Source organism: Xyrauchen texanus, chromosome 36, assembly GCF_025860055.1.
Source record: "Xyrauchen texanus isolate HMW12.3.18 chromosome 36, RBS_HiC_50CHRs, whole genome shotgun sequence".
In the NCBI taxonomy this organism is placed as follows: Eukaryota; Metazoa; Chordata; class Actinopteri; order Cypriniformes; family Catostomidae; genus Xyrauchen; species Xyrauchen texanus.
In genome coordinates this window covers 31,679,741-31,700,815 of record NC_068311.1, presented here as the reverse complement: position 1 = coordinate 31,700,815, position 21,075 = coordinate 31,679,741, and the positions used below count along the sequence as shown (strand labels likewise).

The following is a 21,075-nucleotide window of genomic DNA, read 5'->3' as shown; positions in this document are numbered from 1 at the left end:
ATAAGCTTTTACAGCTCATTAAAGTCTGGAATGACTTGGTAAATAACTAGTTGAATATCTCTGATTCTGTAATGATTTATTCATTTAGCAGATTATGTGGTTTAAACTATGTCATATGTGTGTTCAGGGAGTTATTTTGTGTTGAGTATCTTGTGTACATTCATTAATACATTTGACCATTGTGACCCTCTTTTTACATAAGTTACGTGCAAATTCACATCATAACTACATAAACTGTATTTAATGATGAATTCCACATAGTTCCATTCCAAATAAATTGGTTAACTATTCTAACCAAGTTTCTAAAAAATGATTTATTAATGCAAACTGGGATACACTGGAAAATGAATAAATATTTAGGCAAAATGCAAATTTTCACCATATTAATACGACCCGCTAAAGAGATAGGGAGATTGTATAATTAGTTAATTTTGTGCCATAATTAAACAAACAAATGCAGCATTTTGCAAACAAACTCAATCTGCTTTGCAAAGGAAAACTCGACTCGCAAACAAACAGAAAGCAATGTGCAAATACAAAGGTCAATTTGAGTGAAAATGAGCAGAGGAGTAACAAATATGTATAGTGTTTTACAAATATAAATAAACGAGCCAAGATCATATTTTACAAATAAATACAAACCATCCTACAAATTGCTTGTAACCTTTGAACAAATACCAAACCTATTGAATACAAATGCATACCTGTCTGTTACGACTGTGCAGATGGCTTTTTATGAGATCCCTCGGCTCGATTTTCTCACAAATGCGTCCAGGCAGATTTTCTCACAAATGCAGTAGATCCTCTTCCAAAACAGTAGATGGTGCTAAGCTATGCGATTAATTTAGAGTTAGTCTCCCGGGAGAAGGACTGGTTTGGAAACGCGTGCTTGACTTTGCCTACTACAGCTGTGGAAAATGAGCGGTGAACAGGTGAGTTTCTGTCTCTATAATTAACCTTTTGCGGTTTTCACAATGCCATCCCGACTTGAATATAAAAAAAATAGTAATTTAAAGATATTACTGTAACCGATCAGTGCAAAATCAGTGACAAACATGGCTGAAAACATTTAAGATAAGGAGGTTTTTCTCCATAAAAATGGATCTATCCATCCCTTATATCCACTTAGGGTCACAGGGATATAAAAATGATATACTTTTATATTATTATGATGATGAAATTGTTGTTGCAGAGAACATTTTATATAATGCAGGGGTATCAGTATTTCATGTCAATACAAAAATGTAACAATATTGTGGATAGCAGCAATATGAAGTAAGAGACACACACACATATATATAAATATATACATAATTTAAAATATGTAGACAGGAACCGAGTGCAAGCTAATTTCTGTATTTTAGCTAAGCAGAATGCTTATCACCCTTTCCATGTGAATGGGAGGAGGACCGACCAAGTACAGCCTAAGTTTACCTGAAATATAGCACTTTAATAAGCAGTATTGATGTTTTGCCATATGTGTTAAAAGTAATAATAACAAAATACCATTTTAACTCTATTTTGGATTTGTTCAAAGTATTGTCAGTGCATTGTACTGCAAGATCAGTATTGTGTTGTTACAGTACATGCCTGAAATAATCACATTATTATTGTTTAATTTCTTTTCTTTTTTATTAACAGCCAGAGTATGCACTCATTGAAAGTGCAGCAAGAAACTTGCTGTCACTCATAACGGCAACAGCTGGTCAGGAACAGGTTCAGGGTCAGAGCCAATCCCGAGGTCTGACTCTAAATCTGCCTGGCAGTCAAAATCTGGGATTGAGGCAGCAAAATCCGGAATTGAGGCCCAGCATTCATCAAGAGATGACTAGGTTACATATAATTTCTTAAATTATATTATTGTGTTTGCATACAAATACACATTTTTTTTTAAATCCTGAAAATATTGCATCTCTTTCTTTGAAAACTTTCAACAGGTCCTTTCCTTGTATGTTTAGAAAAGAAAGAACCAGCGGCAAACACAGATTTCCTACTCCAGTGACAAAAGCTGTTGTAGCCCCCACAAAGCATACTAGTCTGCAGTTTTACTTACTCCCAGCACCAACAGATAGGACCCCACAAGGATCTCACAAACTTAAATTGTTAATGGCAGGGTTAGGTAAACGCCATATTTCTTTACCTGATAACAGCAACCATGCAGAGGTGAGCGTTTTTAAATACAGTATTTGTAAGCAGGAACTATTTGATATGTGCATTAATTAAATTTTGTTTCTGTAGATTACAGCATCTCTGGCAGTTGAGTATCCTAAATTGGAGAACTTAATGGGTGGATGGCTTTTATACAAGGCGTCAGGTCAGTAGTTATAATCTTTTATCCCCTTTAACTCTTTCATGTCTTTGATGTTTAACTCTTTCGTGTCTCTTAATATATCTCCATTGTTTGTATAATTTTTGTTAGCCAGTACTACTGCTGCTAGCTTAGTGCATGCACTAAAAAACATAGACAATGCACATTATTCCAAATGTTATTCATTTATTGAAGGTGGAAGTGGCCAGAGGAAATTGACAGTGATCCCACCAGAATCAGAGGGATACACAGCAAAGCTACTAAAGAGCTCATCTAATAATGGAAGGCATATGCTTTTCATTGTTCCACTTCAGGATGAAATCGATATTTCACCACTTCCTTTTGATGCCCCAGAGTTCAGCAAAATGCCAAAATCACAGTGCAAGACATGTGGTGAAACTTTGCCATTACAAGCTCTGGCTTTGCATGTAGAGTCGTGTAGTAAGCCAGACAGTGACCAAGTAAGTTTGAAATGTTCATTAAACTGTTTTGAACTTGCATTGTTTTTGTTGTTATTATTATTATTATTATTATTATTATTATAGAAAATATACGCTTTGATTTATTTTTTATATTTTTTTTATATTCTCTGTTTAGGAGGCAGAAGAAGAATCAAGTGATTGCTTGGAAGCAAGTACTCAGATTGTCTGTAAGTCTTAACGATCACATTTAGTTCTTCATTATAATTGCATTGATTAAAGGCCATTGCACACTGAGTCCGAAATTCGCATCCGAAATTTTCGCACGTTAAAAAATAAATACGACCTCACGTTATGTCAATCACGCTTGCACACTGCCTCCAAAACTTTCGTCCGTCATAAAAAAAAACGGATTGGGTTCGATTTTCTGCGTTTTTCGCATCCGTAGCAAGCAGTTTGAATGGTGTTTTGACACCGAATCACGAATACAAAAAAACGCATCCGAAAATTTCGGACTCAGTGTGCAATGGCCTTAACACCAAGTTTAAAGTAGTTATTCTTACTTTAACTGTTTTTTTATGGTTTGGTTGTGCGCTTCTGTTGAGTTGACCCTTGACCAGTTTGTTTGTTTTTATTTTAGCTTCCCCTGAAACATCTATTAAAAGTGATCCCACCAATAAAGAAGACCAATCCGCCACAAGTAAAAGGTGCCCAGTATGCCAAGTCATGTTCCCTCCTGATTATATCGAGATTCATGCCAGTGCTTGTGGAGAAAGGTTTGTACTGGAGCACAAAGAGTTTGCTAACATTCAACCAATACTGATTAGTGTTATTTCCAAAGTGGCTATATTTATGCTGGTATAAATTCTGCATTTGGATATTTATTTATTTCTAAATTTATTCTGTTACTGGCAGTTGTGACCTAATGGTTAGAGAGTCGGACTTGTAACCTGAGGGGCGCAGGTTCGAGACTCAGTAGCAGCAGGAAATGTAGGTGGGGGTGGGGAGTGAATGAACAGCGCTCTCTTCCACTCTCATTACCCGGCCACAACTGGTAAACCCAAACTTAAGCAAGGCACCTAACCCCCCAATCACTCCCTGGGCACCACTGCTTACTGCTGTGTGTGTGTGTGTGTGTGTGTGTGTGTGTGTGTGTGTGTGTGTGTGTGTGTGTGTGTGTGTGTGTGTGTGTGCGCGTGTGCATGTTCAATACTCACTGCTGTGTGTGTGCACATGAATGGGTGAAATGCAGAGCACAAATTCCAGATATGGGACACCATACTTGGCTAGACGTCACATCACTCTTTCACTTTCATGTTATTTAGATGGCAAAATTAGTATCTTTGCCAAAAACATGCTTCCACCAATGTATTTTTGTTGTACAAAATTGAATTACTTTTGTCTTTCAGCCAGTGTCCTGTTTGGGATTTGTCAGACATTGAGACAGTGGATGTTGACACCGCGGAAGAGGCTGGCCCATCAGGCATAGCTTCCCAGACTACATCCAACCAAAATCTACCATCTACTTCGTCAGCATCACTGTCTGATTTTACTGATGAAGCAAAGGGTTTGTAGCATATTACATACAATTTTCTTTCTCTATGATCTTCATAATGTTTTCATACAGGCAATCCTTGAAATCTTATGCTGGAAAGCATACAGGTCAAATGGTCTTGTGATTTTTTTTTTCATTTTTTATTACAACCCTTCCCTAACTTTTTAAAACCACTAATTGTTTTTCTTTTTTTGTAGATTGGAAAACTGTACCAGGCCCCATTAAGGCAGCTGATTTGTACAGGCAATCTGTAATCCAAGTTCATGCATCTGAGAAACCTCTGTATATGCATCTTGACCTTACAAGCAGCATCTCCGACCAAGAAGGCTCTCTCATTGCTTTTTACAAAGCATGTCATGCGAAATGGGCATGTCCTCTGAAAACCAGGCTTGAAGGTGGTTTCCTAAATTTTGTATGTATTTTGTGCAAACAATAGCTGAAGTAAATAACAACATTCACACTTTTTTTTAAATTTCCTAGGGGATCCTGCTGTTGGAGTGGGTGTAAACCGTTTTTTATTTTCAATGACTACACAGAAACTGAAATGTGGTTTTCACCTTAACTTTGGTATGCCCTTACTTCGTCTATTTCGTCTAGTTAGCAGTGCCTAACTTTTGTCTCCTTCAGTGTCTGACCACAAAATATCTTGTTTTCTTGTTTTTCAGGAAATGCTCATATTACAAGGATTTTTGATGGAGAGTCAGATCATCTCGTACCATCTTCATCTGCACATCTAGTGGATAGTGACCTGTTTCTGATGGCTGGTAGAATGATCGGTCACTGCTTTCTTCATGGAGGGCCACCCTTGTCAGGACTTAGCCCTGCTGTTGTCCATGTCATTTCTGGCGGCAGTGCTGAAACAGCTGTTGTACAGATTTCAGACTGTCCAGATTTTGATTTGCGTCAGAAAATTATGCTGGTATATATTCTGCATTTGGATATTTATTGTGTTACTGTTGTTATGTAGCAAATGTTAATAATTGAGAGCATTTGCTTATTTAATACTAAATATAAATTAAACCATTTTATTAAAACATTTGTGACTTTCAGCTTGAAGGACAATCTGAACTAACACCTGACGAGCAGGAGAGCATTAATGATTTGTGCTTTTCGTGGGACCTTCCTCCAGTGAACAATGCTAATCGACGATGGCTTTATGAGAGGCTTCTACATCATGCGGTAGTATGCATTTTAACACAGGTGGAACATTTTTTACTCTTAACCCGTTCTGTAATGTTATTTAATGTTTAGTTTTTTCTTACTAGGTTATCGGACGAACTATGAGGCAAATCAAGCAACTTCGAAAAGGACTTAAGGAGACCATGCTGTGGCCACTACTTTGTCAGCGTCCGGATGTGCTTTCAGTCATTTTCCCACGAGAGAAAAATGATGTGTTGACCCCAGTGGTACGTAATTTTGGTAATAATCTCAGAGAAGTGTAAATCTGAATTAATGTATGTATATGTGTATATATAGAGAATGCCGTGCACAAGACGTTTGCACAGTAGTGTGTAAATATATACACACACATGCATATAAATGTGTTATAAACTTTTGTTAGATATGATTAATCGATTTGACAGTGCACATATATATATATATATATATATATATATATATATATATATATGCACTGTCAAATCGATTAATCATATCTAACAAATGTTTATAACACATTATATATATATATATATGTTACATATTTAGATGCATGTGCAGGATAAAAATACATCAGCCAATGTGCTATTAATGGAAATAAATAGAAACAGTTGGATATCCTTATTTTTCTTTTTTTTTAAATTGTCACTATAATATATTCACAGCCTCCAGTCATGAGCTGAAGGCCCTCGTTAAGTTCTGGGTCGGTTGGGAGGTTCCCACTGCTTCCCTCAAACTGGAAGTAACCAACTGTAACCTACCTAAGGCATCCACATGCTTTGAGACCCTACGGCTTCCATCACGGTATCTTGATTACCCAGCATTCAAGAAAGAATTACTTGCCTGCATCAGTACTGTGGATACAGGATTTGTGTAATTAGGATTTGTGTAGCTGGTGTAATTACTGTTCTTTAACAGTACTAGGCCTATTTCTTGTTTTATGAATCAGAATTAATGGATATAGATATCTAATCCTTGTTCATGGATAGTGAGGTGGAATTGTTTATATAATTTCAAATTTTTTTTTTACTTGATTTATTTGAAAAAATAAAAGCACTACAGAGGTTGAAAAGAATAACCTAACTGTTCTTCACTGTCTATGCAGTGATATGTGCTATACAACCTGTTCATATAATGTAACTGTAGCTTTTGTATTTTTACATACAGTCAGTCTTTTCATTTTGTTTACTGAAAGTTCAACATGGACAAAAAGTTGAAAAGAATAACAATAAAACTGTTCTTTACTGTTTGCCCAGTATGTGCTGTATGTAGTGAGTGGTTGCCAGATAAATATCTGTGCCATATGACGTTGAGGGTCCCATGGGATCAATGGCTGCCTGAAGTCCTGCTAGCTCTTCTGGGCTCAATAGGCGGTCAGCCATGGGAACAATGACTCCATGTTGTGAATCATAAGGCAGGCCACAATCTTCCCAGTCAAGGTGTTGAAGGTACAGTTCCTAAAACGAATTAATCAGTATTTTATTTATAAATTGTAATATTCAATTTCTTTATATCAGCAAGTTATATAACATGGCTTAACTAAATATTTGAATAACATTAGCTGGGTCAGCAAGGTCAAGTTTCTATCTTCTACAAAAGAAAGCTTACACTTCCTAATGTTGCTGCAATTTGTTTGATGACATTTTATTACCTCAGTGTTTTCAAACTCTGGCTCTGCCACCGCATGCTGAATGTTTCCCATCTCCCAGAGCTGATTGGGTGTCATGTTCCCCTCGGTTCGAATTGGGTGGTTATCCCATCCATCATGAAATGCATCCAGGCTAGCTTGTATTCTGGGCAAGAACACATAATGGCAACTAAAAAGATGCATGTTGTTAGATAGGTCAAAGAACCCATCATCTTCCAGTGAGTGCAGCACACTGTAGTATATGGTGGTTACTGCACACCACACGTCTCTCCACAGCCTCTCAATCCTGAAAAAGTGATATTTTATAAATAATTATTTTCAATGTATATATATATTTTTTTAATGAAGTTAGTCTCATTCCAAACATAGTTTCATGTAGATACATTACTTTTTTCTACGAAACCAAAGGCAAATAATTAACACTACAGGTTTTAGAGCGCCACTATAATTATTTTTTTAAGTGATTAATGTACAATTATACATTTACTAGTCTCATTAGAATTATGTTTTTAACACTGTAATTTAATGTAAGGAAACTTGATACATCTGCCATTTAAAAGCAACAGATCTTTAAACCAAATGCATCCTGTAGACAACCAAAGTCCTACAAACATATAAAGCAACAAAAAAAAAAAAATACCATAACAATACATTTGAAGAGAAGAGAAAAACTACCTGCCTCTGATTGTGGACACTATTTCCAGCAATAAAGCTGGACCTTCCTGTGCCCGTACGGTGAACATCAGGCGTGCTATGTCGAGCATTCTCTACACCATGGTCACCTCTTACTCTAAAGAAGAACTGATCAACAGTAATCATGCTAAAAATAAATATAAGTGAATACATGCAGCATTTACATCAATTTCCTGTCAAAGCCTTATTTTTTATGTAGCTTCATATAAAAATAGTCAGGATAGTTAACCCAAAAATGATATTCTTTCATCATTTACTAAAACCTGCATGACTGTCTTTCTTCTGTGGAATACAAAAGAAGAATCTTGAAGAATCAGTAAGAAAACAGTTTAAATTCCCAGTGACTTTCTGGTCCATAAATGGGAATCGAAACTGTTTTATTGGTAACACATTGTTAATATTCCACAGAAGAAAGTAAGTCATACAGTTTGGAAAGATATGAGGGTGAGTAAATGATGAATAAATGATAATTTGTGGGTGAACTAACCCTTTAACATCATGCATGGAGGTTTTATTTAGACACCCAATTAAAACTGAAAACTGCAGAATGTGAAATTTCAGCTCAATACTGTTTAATGCTAGAATTAGCAGGGTTAACCGGAAAACTAAACGCACTCACACAGTACACACGTGTTCCTCTGCATTTGAACTTTAAATTTTCCACTTGAGATATATATATATATATATATATATATATATGCATTTCCTATATAGATGTTGCTGGAAATACTATTGTTTTAGTTATTAAAATACCTCAGTGGAAATCCATAATGTTCAATGGACTGCTGGAAGAAGGCCAAGGCTGTAGATGACAGATTGTTATTTGCGACACCTAGGTACATGATCTATCGGAAAAAAGCAGGATATAAATTAGTTAAAAAAGTTTGGTCAAGCTGACCTTGTTGACTTGTGTTTTATAAGATATTATTACCTTTCTGGAAAATCCATCAATGCCACCAAAGATGACTATATTGTACCTAAGTATTCAATAGACAACTCGTTTTAAAATTAAGCATTTCTTTGAGACAACAAAATCATCTACATTGAAAAGTTGATTGATACAGACATAAAGATATAGAGACAGATAGACACTCACTCACCGGATCAGTTTGTGGTTGGTATCAATGTGTACAAGTGATTTTGGTCCAGGAACGGAGTATTTGCGCCGCACAACACACCCTAGCATGTTCAAACGGGAAAGGATACCCATGGTGTCAACACGATGCATTGAGGCCTTAACTCTCTCCCACTGAACCCTATGTCCTCTGGCTTGCAAACTCCCTTAACAAGCCGATAACCTGCATGTGGCATGCTTTCTTTGATTTCACCAACAAGGTTATCAAGTTCTGAGTCTGATAAAGTGCTGTATAGACCTCTAACTGTGATGTTTAAATCTGCCATTCGTCTGTACACTGTCCGCTTAGACACTCCGAGAAGACTGGCAATGCATGACACAGGGAGACCTTGATGGAGTAGATGCAGCAGGTAATCTTGCGACACATCAAAGCGTGGACGTCCAGCTGCCCCATGAGTGACTTGAATTAACACTTCCAAGACTTCATTAGATTTTTCCTCAGTTACTAATCTGTACAGTTCTGCGAGACCATCCACAATACTCTCAGGAAGATAAACCTGATCAGAAAATGCACTAAACAACACCATCTCCTGTGTGCATATGAACTGTAAATAGTCTAGGTCCAGAGGTTGCCGACCGAGAATGTGCTGAAGTCGAGATTGAAGCCGGTCTATCATTATGCGAACCACCTGGGAGATCGATGGACAGACACAGACAGATAGTTATTACAATTTGAACTGCAATATGCTAAACATTAATAATGGTTTATACAAAATGTAATCTGGAATGCAAGACTGTAATGTTCTAGAAAGGGTGGTAGTGGTACAGTACTTAAGTCCCATTAAAAACGTGAAATGTAATAAGGAAAAAGCATAACACATGATAAAAATATCTTTCACTCTGTAGCCGTCCACTGACAACCTTTTTTGTCTACTTTTTGAAAGGGTCTCAGCCTCTCATTATTTATTTAGTTGGAATTCAGTCAGCTTAAATGTTAATGCAATAAAATAATTAGGCCTAATGAACGAAACAAAAAATATACAATTGTTTCTTAACTTGCCGGTGACGTATGTAGTGCCCAAATTATTTTGGACAGAAAAATTAAACCCTCCTTTCTTGAGAATCTCAAATTAAATTTAATGTTCTCATTAATTTATGGAGAAAGAAAGAAATAGAGTCGTTCAGTGTAGACATAATCACCAATTTAGTCATTTCGCACGAGTCCGATGTAGAATTATTTTTTTTTTAAAAGCAACATGCCGGCAGGGCTTTCAGCTTATAGCTAGAATGCACTATCCTAGAGAGAGTGGAGTGCTACTAAGTGCTAATGTGGATTTCTGTCTAGATATGTAATAAACATTTTGCAAAGAAAACCTCAAAAGGTTAATTATAGATGCAGGAAGAAGACAGAAACTCACCTGTTCACCGCTCATTTTCCACAGCTGTAGTAGGCAACGTCAAGCACGCGTTTCCAAACCAGTCCTTCTCCCGGGAGACTAACTCTAAATTAATCGCATAGCTTAGCGCCATCTACTGTTTTGGAAGAGGATCTACTGCATTTGTGAGAAAATCTGCCTGGACGCATTTGTGAGAAAATCGAGCCGAGGGATCTCATAAAAAGCCATCTGCACAGTCGTAACAGACAGGTATGCATTTGTATTCAATAGGTTTGGTATTTGTTCAAAGGTTACAAGCAATTTGTAGGATGGTTTGTATTTATTTGTAAAATATGATCTTGGCTCGTTTATTTATATTTGTAAAACACTATACATATTTGTTACTCCTCTGCTCATTTTCACTCAAATTGACCTTTGTATTTGCACATTGCTTTCTGTTTGTTTGCGAGTCGAGTTTTCCTTTGCAAAGCAGATTGAGTTTGTTTGCAAAATGCTGCATTTGTTTGTTTAATTATGGCACAAAATTAACTCCATAAGATTGGACCATTTTTTTTTTAAATGTATTGGGTGTATTCATACAGCTTTAGAATATTTTCGTTAAAAAGCATAGAAAAACATTTAGTTATGGTGATCCCTAGGTATTTAAATGAGTTTGCTACTTTAAAAGGGAAAGAGGAAAGTGCATCAAATTGGGCCTTAGGATTGATCGGAAATATAACACTCTTAGAGAAATTAATCTTATACCCTGAGATTTTCCCAAATGTATCAAAATTGACATGATGGCTGGCACTGATTGTAAGGGGTTGGAGATGTAAACTAACAAGTCATCAGCGTATAATGATACTTTTGCGTCTCATTATCCCACCATAGGTTTTAGATGCCCGTAAAGAAATTGCCAAGAGTTCTATTGCTACAGCAAAAAGCAGGGGTGAAAGAGGGCAACCCTGTCTTGTAGAGCGACTTAATCGAAAATAACTAGAGTTATTATTATTATTAGTTTGTATAGAAGCTTGAGGGTGGGCATATAGTAGTTTAATAAATGAAATAAAATTAGAATCAAAATCGAAATTTTTCCAGAGTGGTGAAGAGGTAATTCCACTCAACCCTATCAAAGGCTTTTTCTGCTTGCATAGAAATAAGTACCTCTTGCTGGGTGGGATTGGGACTTGGTGTATAAATAATATTTACTAATCTTCTAATGTTAAAAAATAGGAGGCGATTTTTTTATGAATCCGTGTTTGATCCGTGGAAATCACAGATGGAAGAACTTTTTCGAGGCGAGTGGCCAAAACCTTGGCCAGTATTTTATTATCAACATCAAGAAGACTGATAGGTCTATATGAACTAGGGTCTAAAGGGTCTTGATCTATCTTGTGTATTAAGGAAATATTTGCCTGATAAAATGTTGGTGGTAAACAGACATTCTCAAGTGATTCATTAAAAACTTCTAAGAGCAATAGTGAGATTTGATTACTAAAAGATTTATAGAACTCGGTCGTGAAACCATCTGGACCTGGAGACTTTGGAAAAGGAGTTTACCTGCTTTCTCTCCATGTTCATAATATGTGGCTTTCGCCCGCATCAGACGACCAGTAGTTTCCGAGGTGGAGAGTAACTGAAATTCTGACTGGAGAGAGAGTCTCTCCTTATACAATTCTGGTGAGGGGGATATTGCATACTTGCGATCTGTTTCTAGTATTGTGTCAGTTAATATATTTTTTTGTTCTTTACACCGTTTCTTAATCGAAACACTGTGAGAGGTAATTTGTCCCCGCATATACACTTTAAATGCCTCCCAAATTGTGGATTTGGAAACGTCTGTCGTATCGTTTGTCTCTAAATACAATCTTATTTGAGCTTTGATTTGTTCTTCAAATGCCTTGTCTGCTAATAAGTTATTATCAAATCTCCATTTCATAGTGTCATATTTGGTTTCAAATAATACCTGAAGAACTAAGGGGCAATGGTCTGATAATACCATTGCTTCATAATCACAGTGTACGACCGCTGACAGAAGTTTATAATCAATTAAAAAGTAATCTATCCTAGAATAGCAGTGATGGACTGGTGAAAAAAAAGAATATTTTCGTTGGTTTGGGAAGGTAAATCTCCATGAATCTATTATTTTAAAGGTTTTCATAAACGTTTGTAGCAATTTGGCTGATTTAGATAAGGGTACTGTTCTGTTTGAAGATCTGTCTAAGACTGGATCTAATACAAAGATAAAGTCACCTCCCATTATCAGTTGATGGGTATCTAGGTTAGGCAATAAATTGTTCCTCATTTATATTAGGGGCATATATATTGACTAATAATATTGGTGTGTTATAAAGTGTTCCTGCTACTAAAACATAACGTCCACTGGAGTCAGAAATAACTTGTGTTGCAGTAAATTGTATACTTTTCTTTATGAGTATTGCTGCACCTCTAGACTTAAAGTTAAAATTTGAATGAAAGATTTGTCCTACCCACCTTCCCTTCAATCGGCCCTGGTCTTGGTTCCTTGTATGCGTTTCTTGTAAAAACACACTATCTGCCCCCAGTCTCCCAAGATGAGCTAGTACATTGCCCCGTTTTATAGCCCCATTAAGCCCTTTGCAATTTCATGAGACAAACTGGACCGAATTTTTCTTAACATCATTTACTTTCCTTCTAGCCATGGTCAAAGACTCGAGAATTACTGTGAAGAATGGTTTTTGAAGAGGGAGGGTGAAAGGGAAAAAAGAAAAAAAGTGCCAGTTCGTTTTCCTTAACAACTTCGAATAACTTGAACAATTTAAACAATAGCTCAATTTACCTTTCTCTGAATGAGAGGTACACAAAAAAGAAGTTTAGAAACCCCTTCTTACCCATCATATCAACAAAAAGGTTGGTAAACAATTTGACTTACCGCTTAGCTCCTTTCTAAAAAAACATTAAAGAAAAAAAAGCTCGATAGACCTATTTACACTTCCCCTTCTGTCGCTCTCTCCACGTTGTGTCGGAGAAGCGACACTAGGGGTCTCTCTTGAGCGCCGATATCCACCTCTGATCTATGAAAAAAGGCCAATGAGAGTTGGCAGCCAGTATTTGCATGTCCCGCCCCCGGACATACGGGTATTTAAGCGGCGCAAATACGGGAGTTCATTCAGAAAATTTCTTCGAGCCGATGGTCTGTCTGCAGTTTGCTGCGAAGTTACACGCCACTTAAACGTTCCTGTTTTCCTCTGACGATCTGCATGCTGTTGGATCTTGACGGCGCACAACAGCGGCTTTCTCCTTCTCAGTGCACGGCGTGCACTGTTGCCCCTGAGCGCTCGACAGCGCAGACACATACACACACACACACTGTGTATTAAAAGAGTTTTTACTAAAAGAGTAATTTTCTCAAAAGAGCAAACACAGCGGCGTTGAACGCCCTTTTAAGGACGCCGTCTTTTCAAGATGCCTTTCCGCTCCTGTGTCATTCCTGGATGCGGTAGAGTGCTCTCTGCTTCAGACGGCCACAGGCGCTGTCTCGTGTGTTTGGGCCGCGATCACACCGAGGCGGCGTTAGTGGATGGTTCATGTTCTCACTGCGAGAACATGACCATGACCACGTTAGTGGTCGCGGCTCGCTTTCAACAGAAAGCAAGCCACCCCAGCTGCACCTCGCATTGCTCCTTCCCACGGGATTAAGGACGGTGTGGTTGGCGCTGGGGTCGATTTGGGGCGGCAGCGGGTGCAGTTTCGCCGGGTAGCCCCCTGAACCTCCCGTTCCCGACACGCCGCTGGTCTCCGCCCATGCTCGCGGTGATAGCGGCTCGCCTCACGGCCCGGCTGTCTATCCTCCCGAGTCCGAGCAGATGAGCTCGCCGCTGCATCGGAGAGTGCGGTGTCTGATGCCGAGGACTCCCTGGACTGCCGCCGGGCCAGCAGGCCCAGGCGGAGGCCGACGCTCAGATGTCCGACATGCTTGCCCAGGCCGCCTTGAGCGTGGGGTTGGACTGGAACCCTCCATCCTCCCCACAGCCTTCTCGGTTGGATGATTGGTTCCTGGGGCAGCGCGCGCTCGCTGCCTCGCGATCCCCCGGTCCCTTTCTTCCCGGAGGTGCATGATGAGCTGACGCCTACGTGGAGAGCCCCGCTCTCTGCTCGCCTAGGTGCCACTCGCTCCACTCTCTCCACCCTCGACGGCGGAGAGCGCCACGGTACGACGCTGATTCCCCAGGTTGATAGGGCAGTTGCGCACCATCTATGCCCCGGTAGCCCTACCTCCTGGTGGGGTCGCCCGTACTCCCATCCAAGCCCGGTAGGACAACATCCTCGCTAACGCCAAGGCCTACACTACGGCTGGACGCGCTGCCTCCGCCCTGCATGCAATAGCCCTCCTGCAAGTCCACCAGGCCAAAGCTCTCAGAAACATGCACGGGGTGGACCTGATCCTGATGTGCTGCAGGAACTGCGCTCAGCGACCGACCTCGCCCTGAGAGCGACGAAGGCCACAGCGCAGGCACTCGGACAGACGATGGCCACCCTAGTGGTCCAGGAACGCCATCTTTGGCTCAACCTGGTCGAGATGCGTGAGGCTGACAAAAACCGCTTCCTGGACGCACCTGTCTCCCAGATTGGCCTTTTCGGTGACACCGCCAAGGACTTCGCCCAACAGTTCTCCGCGGTGAAGAAGCAGACGGAGGCCATTTCAGCACATCATGCCCCGCTGCAGACCTGCCGCTCACGGGCCCTGCCCCGCCTGCCCGCCAAGGGCATCCCCCTGCGAGGAAACCAGCTCCTGCTCTGCCTCAACCCGGGCCCAGCTCTCAGCCCCAGCGTCGAAGCACTCCGCAGGCGGCGCGACGCCCCTGTCTCACGTAACCCCTCCAGGACCCGGAAGGCTCCCAAGCGTTCCTGAGACAGCCGACCCAGAGCCGAAGACGTTAGCTCCGGAGGTGGTAAGACCGGCTCCGCCCCCGGTGGAGGGCCGGGAGGAGAATCCTTTGTTTTTTCATTTGCCACACCCCTGACGGGGCTGTGGTACCCACATTCTCAATAAAAGAGCTATTTCCTTTGCCTCTGGGTCACCTGGTCCGCAAATGCCGTTCTCACGGCAATGTGCTTTCAGATCACAACAGTCCCGTACACCGGACGCCGGCGATCCTGCCTTCCGCCTGCCCACGACTGTCCCCCGGCCGGTTCAGACGAGTCCAGAGGACGCCAACATCAGACCTCCTCCTCAGTCAAGAATCCCGCCCTGCCGGGCGCTGAGCAAGGTAAGTGCTTTGAGTCTATTCTCAGCACCTCAGCCTCAGGCCGCAACGAAGCCGCCCGACGCTGCATTACCTGTTCGCCCGCTCGCAGGCCCCGCCGGTACGCCCAAAATACTCGTCCCTTTGGTGCCCCTAGCGCAGAGCTGGGAAGCGTGGCTTTCGCTTCCCAATGCATCACGCTGGCTGCACCGACCATTCGACTCGGTTACGCAATTCAGTTTGCCCGCTCCGCCCCTTCAGGGCGCCCGCTTCTCGCAGTACACGGCGAAGCACGCCAGTTCCCTGCGCGCAGAAATCGCGACCCTCTTAGCCAAGGGTGCGGTAGAGCCCGCCCCTCCAACCGAAATGAGGAAGGGTTTCTACAGCCCTTACTTCATTGTACCCAAGAAAGGCGGCGGCTTACTGACCAATCCTGGACTTGCGAAGTTTTCAATCGGGCCTTGTTAAAACTCCCGCTCAAAATGCTTACGCAGAGAAATATTCTGGCTGGCGCTCAGCATCTAGATTGGTTCGCAGCGGTGGACCTGAAGGACGCGTACTTCCACGTCTCAGTTTTGGCACGACACCGACCCTTCCTAAGGTTCGCGTTCGACGGCCAGGCATTTCAGTACAAAGCCCTCCCCTTCAGCCTGTCTCTGTCCCCTCGCGTCTTCACGAAAGTCGCAGAGGCGGCCCTTGCCCCACTACGAGTAGCCGGCATCCGCATTCTCAACTACCTCGACGACTGGCTCATCCTAGCACACTCTCGAGAGTTACTATGCACACACAGAGACCAGGCCGCTTGGGGCTTCAGGTCAACTGGGAAAAGAGCAAGCTCACTCCGGTTCAGAGCATCTCTTTTCTCGGGTTGGAGTTAGACTCAGTCTCAATGACAGCACGTCTCACGAGCGAGCGTGCTCAGTCGGTGCTGGACTGCCTCGCTTCCTTCAAGCCAGGCACAGTGGTCCCTCTAAAACTTTTCCAGAGGCTCCTGGGGCATATGGCGTCCTCCGCGGCGGTCGCGCCGCTGGGGTTGATGCATATGAGACCACTCCAGCACTGGCTCCAGACTCGAGTCCCGAGACAAGCATGGCACGGCGGCACGCATCGGGTAAGGATCACCCCCGCCTGCCTCAAAACACTCCGACCCTGGACAGACCTCTGCTTTTTACGGGCAGGAGTGCCCCTGCAGCAGGTGTCCCGACGCGTCCTGGTCACAACCGACGCCTCCCAGTCCGGTGGGGTGCCGTGTGCAGCGGAGCACGCAGCAGCGGGCCGTTGGAAAGGGGCCCCGCTGCATTGGCACATCAATTGCCTGGAGTTGCTGACCGTCCTTCTTGCTCTCAGGAAGTTCCTCCCGTTAGTTCGGGACAAACATGTCCTCGTGAGATCGGACAGCACCACGGTGGTGGCGTACATAATCGCCAAGGCGGCGACGCTCCGCCACATGTCACAACTCGCCGCCGTCTCCTCCTATGGAGCCAGCAGCGACTCAAGTCGCTGCGTGCCACTCACATCCCCGGCAAGCTCAACGTCGTAGCGGACGCCGCTATCACGACAACGCCTGCCCGGGCGGGAGTGGAGGCTTCACCCCAGTCGGTCCAGCTGATTTGGGAACGGTTTGGCAAGGCCCAGGTAGACCTGTTCGCCGCCCAGGAAACCTCCCACTGCCCGCTCTGGTACGCCCTAACAGAGGCTCCCTCGGGACAGACGCTGGCACACAGCTGGCCCTCGGGCTGCGCAAGCACGCATTTCCCCAGTGAGCCTTCTTGCACCGGTGCTGTGCAAGGTCAGGGAGGACGAGGAGCAAGTCACGTTGGTGGCCCCCTACTGGCCCACTCGGACTTGGTTCTCGGAACTCAGGCTCCTCGCGACAGCTCCTCCCTGGCGAATTCCCCTGAGAAAGGACCTCAGAGAAAGGACCCCTGAGAAAGGACGCTCTGGCACCCGCGCCCAGACCTCTGGAACCTCCACGTCTGGTCCCTGGACGGGACGCGGAAGAGCTAGCCGGCTTACCGGCGACCGTTGTGAATACCATCAACCAAGCCAGAGCCCCCTCTACCAGGCACCTTTACGCCCTAAAGTGGCGCTTATTCGCAGATTGGTGTTCTTCCCGAGACGAAGACCCGCAGAGATGCGCGATTAGGTCAGTGTTTCTGTTCCTACAGGAGAGGCTGGACAGGAGGCTGTCCCCGTCCACCCTCAAGGTGTATGTTGCCGCTATCGCCGCCCACCACGATCTTGTAGACGGCAAGTCTTTGGGTAAGCACGACCTGATCCTCAGGTTCCTGAGAGGCGCCCGGAGGTTGAATCCCTCCCGGCCAGGCCTAGTTCCCTCCTGGGATCTCTCGGTAGTCTTGGCACTCCAGAGACCTCCCTTCAAGCCGCTCGAATCAGTTGGACTCAGGGCCCTCTCTCTTAAGACAGCCCTGCTGATCGCGCTCGCCTCCATTAAGAGGGTCGGGGACCTGCAAGCGTTCTCTGTCAGCGACACTTGCCTGGAGTTCGGTCCGGCAGATACGTCTGTGATCCTAAGACCGCGACCGGGCTATGTGCCCAAGGTTCCTACCACACCATTCCGAGATCAGGTAGTGAACCTGCAAGCGATGCCCCGGGAGGAGGCAGACCCAGCCCTTTCGTTGCTGTGTCCAGTGCGCGCCCTGCGCATTTACCTGGACCGCACACAGAGCACCAGACGCTCTGAGCAGCTCTTTGTCTGCTTTGGGGGATGGCAGAAAGGAAATGCCGTTTCCAAACAGAGGCTCGCCCACTGGGTTGTCGATGCCATCACACTGGCTTATCACACCCACGCCGTGCCCCTACCCTTACGGGTCCGAGCTCACTCAACAAGGGGTGTTGCGTCCTCGTGGGCACTGGCCCAGGGCACCTCCCTAGCAGACATCTGTAAACACCTTTGCGAGGTTTTACAACCTCCGCGTTGAGTCGGTTGCGTCTCGTGTTTTCTCAGGTCCGAGCCCGTAGAACTCGGTAATCGCTTGCGCCCAGCGCCCATTTCCTGACGTCAAGGTAATGTAGTGCGCCTTCTTCCCAGGGCGCCCCACTCCGAGTCGGGCCCCTGGTCGATTCCTCCCCAGCCCTCCGGGTCCGCGGTTCAGCGGAGGAACTCGCCGACCCAAGCCACTGTGGGTACCCTGATGGCTACCCTGTACTGGTATAGGTGCTCCACAGGTAAAGTAGAAGGCCTCCTGTGCGGACGCCCCCTGTGTGTATTTCCACGGGTCTGTCCCCTTACGAGCGGACCCCCGTGTCTCCCTTAGGCAGTTACAGCTGCCCCAGTCGCCGTGCTGTAGCAACTCCCCCCTTCCAGGCTGGGATCTACCACCGCACCATACTTTCCACACGAGCCCTAAGACGGCCGTGTGATGTGTCTACCACTTTTCCTCCCCAAGAAAAAGGGCAGGTGTGGTCTCCGCGAGGGTCTGGGTAAGACCCCTTCCCTATATGCGTGTAAGGGCCCCGGCCGTGATTGCTCTATGCGAGAAACATAGAGAGAAAAGAGGCCCAGCCAGGCTGGCCCGTTCCCATGTTGGCAAACATCGCCTTGTTCTCCTCCCAGGGTAACTAGAAGGATCCCGATGTTCGTATGGGGCATTGGGGAAGGGTACGTGCAGCCGGGTACAGACGATGCGTGGCACTGGATGAATCCCTGCCCGCCTCTGTATCGGCAGTTCACGTACACGGTTCAGCACATGGCAAGATTGGAATGGGTCCCCTAGTGTCGCTTCTCCGACACAACGTGGAGAGAGCGACAGAAGGGGAACGTTTGGTTACGTTTGTAACCTCCGTTCCCCGAGGGAGGGAATGACACGTTGTGTCTTTCCTCCGCCATGTCACTGAACCAAGCCACTGTTGTGGCCGGACCATTTCCAGCTCCTCAGAAAAATCCTGAATGAACTCCCGTATTTGCGCCGCTTAAATACCCGTATGTCCGGGGGCGGGACATGCAAATACTGGCTGCCAACTCTCATTGGCCTTTTTTCATAGATCAGAGGTGGATATCGGCGCTCAAGAGAGACCCCTAGTGTCGCTTCTCCGACACAACGTGTCGTTCCCTCCCTCGGGGAACGGAGGTTACATACGTAACCAAACGTTATGTTTCTTTCACTTTAACATTGTTGGCGAATAAGTTACACTTCTTTACCCTGAGAACTTGATTAATATATACTTAATCACTATGAGAGTTCAGAAGTGTGTTTAAATTTACTGAGTCTTTGCATATGTACTGTAAATGATAACAGAGACCGCATTTCAGCTTGTCAGATAGTCTGGACTTACAGCTCGGTCAGCTAGGCTTGTGTTTTCTTCTCAATAAATTTCTCTGCTTCTTGAGGATGTTCGAATGTGTATCTAATTCCATCCACGGTGATTGCAAGTTTGGCTGGATAGAACAAACTATAGTTTATCTCGGCGGCTCGCAGCTTGGCCTTCACTGAATTGAACGCAGCGTGAAGTTTGCCAACCTCTGGACTCACATCAGGGAACATGTACACAGGGGATCCTTTGAAGTAGAGACGGCCTTTATTTCTAGACAACATCAGGATTTTTTCCTTGTCAGAATAGTAATGAAAATGAGCTATTATTGCTCGGGACTGCTCTCCCGGTTTGGTTTTGGCGCAAGAGTTCTGTGCGCTCGATCTACCATCATACTGGAATCTCCCAATCATCAGCTCCGAATAACTCCACTAGCAGGTCTTTGATGAATCGAACCGGTCTTCCCGCCTCCACTCCCTCTGGAATCCCAACAAATCTTAAATTCTGTCTTCGGCTACGATTCTCCAAAGCCATACATTTTTCATGCAGTTTCTTGTGCTCTTGCGCCATGAGTTCGTGAGACTTTTCTAGTACTGCCACCCTGTCCATCGTGTCACTCATCGCTTTCCCCATCTCCGTACACTCGTTTGTCGCTTCGGCCTGCGCTTTATGCAGGGAAGCCAGCTCGGGAAATATTTCCTCTCGCAGCGCTCGCAGGTCTTCTTTCACTTCTTCTCTATTCTTTTGCATCTCCAAATGTAGGTTTTCAATTTGCGACTTAATGTCCTTGATCACAGCCTCTCGGTGTGTATGTAGTTCCGTTCTGAGTGCACTCAATGAAATAGGTGAATCATCATCTTGCATATGTACATCCATTTTGCTTTCACCGCTTTCTGTCTTCGTATTACGCTGGATCTTCGATGTAACATTTTTGCATGCGCTCGGTTTCATGTTGAAATGTACGTAGCAACAATTCTTTGACCAAAATTATAAAGTTTTACACGGCTGACTAGTCTATTGAGCAATAATCACTTATTTATTCGAGGAGCTCCATTCTCTGGTGCTCACTCTATGCGGGCGGAAGCAGAAGTCCGGATAAATGCAGATTCTTATGTCATGTTTGTCCTTTTTGTGTATTGCTACCATGGAAGAGACCCAATTGGTGGGCTCTGTGACTGCTGTTATGACACCTAAGCTTTGCATGCGGTCAAGCTCTGCTTTTAAATGTTTCTTGTATTGCTACAAGAATGCGGTGAGCAGGATGGATAACAGACTGAACACTTGGATCCACCGTCATGGAGTATATGGTGGGGAGTTCTCCAAGGTCATCAATAAACAGGTCTTTG

The 21,075-nt window shown here is 44.0% G+C and overlaps 2 protein-coding genes across 4 annotated transcripts; one reads left to right on the top strand and one right to left on the bottom strand.

The window, feature by feature from the left end:
* The first annotated feature begins 859 nt into the window (after window positions 1–859).
* LOC127629422 (uncharacterized) lies at window positions 860–6,662 on the top strand. Of its 3 annotated transcripts, none has more exons than XM_052106508.1 (14): window positions 860–932; window positions 1,642–1,832; window positions 1,959–2,163; window positions 2,239–2,314; window positions 2,504–2,769; window positions 2,906–2,957; window positions 3,368–3,503; window positions 4,137–4,294; window positions 4,480–4,677; window positions 4,763–4,849; window positions 4,948–5,201; window positions 5,333–5,461; window positions 5,548–5,688; window positions 6,106–6,662. In XM_052106508.1, the coding sequence occupies exons 1-14, from the start codon at window positions 918–920 to the stop codon at window positions 6,121–6,123; spliced, it is 1,926 nt and encodes a 641-aa protein (XP_051962468.1). In that variant the 5' UTR covers window positions 860–917; the 3' UTR covers window positions 6,124–6,662. The 3 variants fall into 3 exon arrangements, with proteins under 3 accessions (XP_051962468.1, XP_051962469.1, XP_051962466.1); XM_052106509.1 differs by having other exon boundaries at window positions 1,938–2,163; window positions 3,368–3,434; XM_052106506.1 differs by having other exon boundaries at window positions 1,938–2,163.
* Window positions 6,663–6,681: 19 nt separating this feature from the next.
* On the bottom strand, window positions 6,682–10,322 carry LOC127629718 (uncharacterized). Its single transcript, XM_052106936.1, has 5 exons — window positions 10,275–10,322; window positions 8,988–9,545; window positions 8,535–8,626; window positions 7,092–7,374; window positions 6,682–6,897 (listed from the first exon to the last, which is right to left on the bottom strand). Exons 1-5 carry the CDS (start codon window positions 10,287–10,289, stop codon window positions 6,682–6,684), a joined length of 1,164 nt encoding a protein of 387 aa, XP_051962896.1. The 5' UTR covers window positions 10,290–10,322.
* Between the last annotated feature and the right edge of the window lie 10,753 nt (window positions 10,323–21,075).